This window comes from Neocloeon triangulifer, unplaced genomic scaffold (assembly GCF_031216515.1).
Source record: "Neocloeon triangulifer isolate White Clay Creek 2 clone unplaced genomic scaffold, ASM3121651v1 ptg000014l, whole genome shotgun sequence".
In the NCBI taxonomy this organism is placed as follows: Eukaryota; Metazoa; Arthropoda; class Insecta; order Ephemeroptera; family Baetidae; genus Neocloeon; species Neocloeon triangulifer.
Window position 1 is genome coordinate 25,713,068 of NW_026775556.1, and position 3,049 is coordinate 25,716,116.

General features: G+C 40.2%; 1 protein-coding gene across 1 annotated transcript; it reads right to left on the reverse strand.

Annotated features, from left to right (window-relative positions):
• Nucleotides 1-3,049, reverse strand: LOC132201042 (brain-specific homeobox protein homolog). Its single transcript, XM_059626908.1, has 5 exons — nucleotides 2,723-3,049; nucleotides 2,301-2,472; nucleotides 910-1,094; nucleotides 603-771; nucleotides 1-318 (listed from the first exon to the last, which is right to left on the reverse strand). Exons 1-5 carry the CDS (start codon nucleotides 2,840-2,842, stop codon nucleotides 161-163), a joined length of 804 nt encoding a protein of 267 aa, XP_059482891.1. The 5' UTR covers nucleotides 2,843-3,049; the 3' UTR covers nucleotides 1-160.

Below are 3,049 nucleotides of genomic sequence, written 5' to 3' on the forward strand. Positions count from 1 at the left end.
TTATTATCACACTCAATATTCTCTGCACAACTGCTTTTGCTCTAACAGCATCGCCTACATCTTTGCTTCGAGAAAAATTTACACAACAAAATTAATGTTGTAATTATAAACGTTGACCCTGTGTGCTACATCCGAGCAAATTGTCCTTAAACATAAAGGGTTATCGGTTACAAGGGAGTGGATCGCCGACTATGTCTATGTCCTCCGAGTCGCTCGACAGGTGTCTGGTGGCGGTCATGGACACCGGCGAGCTGGACCTGCTGCTGCAGCTTGAGTAGGTCGCGTGTCCCCGCGACGAAAAGTCCACAGGCCCCTCGTCTGCAATAAGAAATTCGGCACTCAAGCGTGTACACGTCAATGAGTTTGCAGAAATTCGAATTTCCTGCCGTGCGCCATTTGGACACGCATTATATTGAAAACCGCGTAATTAAATGAGACTGTGCTCGGCATTTGCATCCGTTTGCTTCGAACGTACATTTGTGCTAATTTTCCACTTGCAATCGTCACAGCGAACTCGGTTATTAAATTACTTTGAAAAAGCTTTTACGTTTCCCACTTTTGCAACATACGCGGTTTCCAATCAACCAATTCAGTCAATTCACCTGTTCGCTGTTGGAATCTGAGCGTCTCCTGTTGCAAAACGCCACTTTTTAAGCCCATTTCAGTCGCAGGGGTGCTTCCGGAATGTGACGAGGTTGCGCTTTTGTCGTCGTTGAATTTTCTTAGCTGTTTCTTGTGTTTCATTCGACGGTTTTGGAACCACGTTTTCACCTTAAGAGAACAATTGAAAATCCTTTATCAGCTTAAGGAATTTATGATTTTTTTGTAGCAAGAGGATTAAAAAATTATTAAATATTTTTATGTGAAGCTTTTCTTAATTTTTATACATGATATGAGAAGATCGCTCACCTGGGTCTCTGACAAGCTTAGTGCAGCCGCGAGTTCCACTCTTTCCGGTGTCGACAAATATCGCTGAGCTTCAAATCGCTTTTCTAAGCCGGTTAGTTGTTGGTCGGAAAAAACGGTCCTTGCTTTGCGGCGTCGGCAATGCTTTGAGCCTGGTTCCCCAGTAAACAGAGAGCCAAAAGGTATTCCTGAAATAATTGCAAAATCTTCTGAGCAAAATAAAAATTTTATTATAACTTTTATACTTCTCAGTCGGAAAAAACAAACAAACACAATTAAAAGTTTATAAAAGAGAAAAAAGATGTCTGCTAAGGCCCGACACCTCAAAAGAGACGCGGCCGCCGTTGCAAACCCACGAAACAAATACTAAAATTATATATAATTACTATTAAACATCTGCTTTTTGCAGCCCTATTCTGAATTTTTAAGAGTAACAAACAAATTATGTGTGTATTTATTTTTAAATATACATAAATTTGAATACGTAGTAGCCATAATAATAAGAAATTAATCAATTAATATATTATACCAATAAAAATGAATTGGAAAAATTCATTTGATTTTATTTTTCTACAAACAAGTCAGAACAAAGAATCATTGAAATATATTATTATAATTATTATCAATGAAATGGACCGTCAAGTCAAGTAATAAATATAAATAATTTATAAGCTTATTTTTTACGTCTGGAGTTAACAAAATTAAAATGTTAAGGTGAATCAAATCATCAACTTGACGAGAAAAAATACATTAGAAGGAATTAGATTACTTTTTAATAATCCTCTCTTTAAATTAGATTTACGAACATTTAAACGCAAAGAGGCAAAAGTCAAAGCTTTCCTCCCAAGTCCCAACATAATATGATAAAAAGCCCACTTCAAGATAACTGTTGTATAAGAAAGCAAAAAAGTTATGTTGAACACGGCAATTACGTGCATTGTTATTACTCAATAACTACTAAATGTTTAAAGTTTCTCTCGGGCAATTTTTATAGCCAGAAATATTTTTAGACATTAGCACATTTTTAGGATTATCTCGATCCGATTTGTGAGCAGAGATTGCCTCGCGGTATTGCAAATAAATACTAAATTTTATTATTTTCTCGTTCCTCCGATATTTTTAAATTTTCAAAGCTTCTCAGAACTTTTCTTTTTATAAAGTATATGGACGCAAGCATATAATTATTTGCAGCCGCCAAAGGGGCCATGATACACAGACCGGGATGCGTCGTTACGTGTAACCAAGTTATCAAGTAACGAGCCAATAACATGTTCCATCCTTTAATAAACTTTGCATGCATCAGGCAATTAAGGACAGCGAAAAGTGTCGAGACCGGAAACTCAAAGTTTGCCAGGCTCCCCCAGATTTGGCTTTCAAAGGTTTTTCTTTCTTACCTGCTGTCGGAAGGAAGAAGTGATGGTCGCTCGGTTTCGCGTGTTGCAGAAAGGCTGGGTGCGGCGCTGGCTGCAGGTAAGCGGCCACGGCGGCCACGGCCGATGAGTGGAACAGGGGAAAACCGGCCCCGACGTCAGGCAAACCTCGCGACATCAGAGGACATTCTCGCCCCTGTTTAAATTGGGAAAAATTTCACATGTTATTGCTAAAAGTTTATGTTTGAAAATGACTTTATAAAAATTTGAAGAAAATTTTGTCGCACATGTAACTTTGATGATAACCGTTTACCCAAAACTTATCAATATTTCCTGATTTTTTACACAACCATGGATTTATGCAAAATTGTCAGTTTCTCCAAAATTCCGATTGAAATTATTTTACGAAATTTATAATTTGAATTAAAGCAAAATTTGGTACACACCTGCTGAGATTTTGGCCTGAAAAGAATGTCTTCGATGAGGAAGGACGTGCGGCTCCTCATGTCCGAGATGAGTTTGTTGCCCTCGAGGGGTGGCACGGCGGCGGCTGCCCTTCGGTCCATGCGGAGGGCCAAACGATGACTGCACCCGGACACCCTTATTGGCCTTGCCTATCGATTCGGCATCGGCGACGCGCGCCAATCAGCGACAACGCTTTGCGGATCATGTCGCGCGCATTAGCAACCCTTGCCACGCGAATCGCACCCTTGCTTCGCCGCCCCCAAGAGCTCGAGTGCTCGCCCGGGGGTGGCTCCGCCCCGCGCACTTAG

Coding starts and splice junctions, on each gene's coding strand:
- LOC132201042 (XM_059626908.1), bottom strand. CDS start 2,842: ATGGACCGAAGGGCAGCCGCCGCCGTGCCACCCCTCGAGGGCAACAAA. Junction 2,473..2,722: donor TCAGGCCAAAATCTCAGCAG/GTGTGTACCAAA, acceptor CAATTTAAACAG/GGGCGAGAATGTCCTCTGAT. Junction 772..909: donor TAAGCTTGTCAGAGACCCAG/GTGAGCGATCTT, acceptor TGTTCTCTTAAG/GTGAAAACGTGGTTCCAAAA.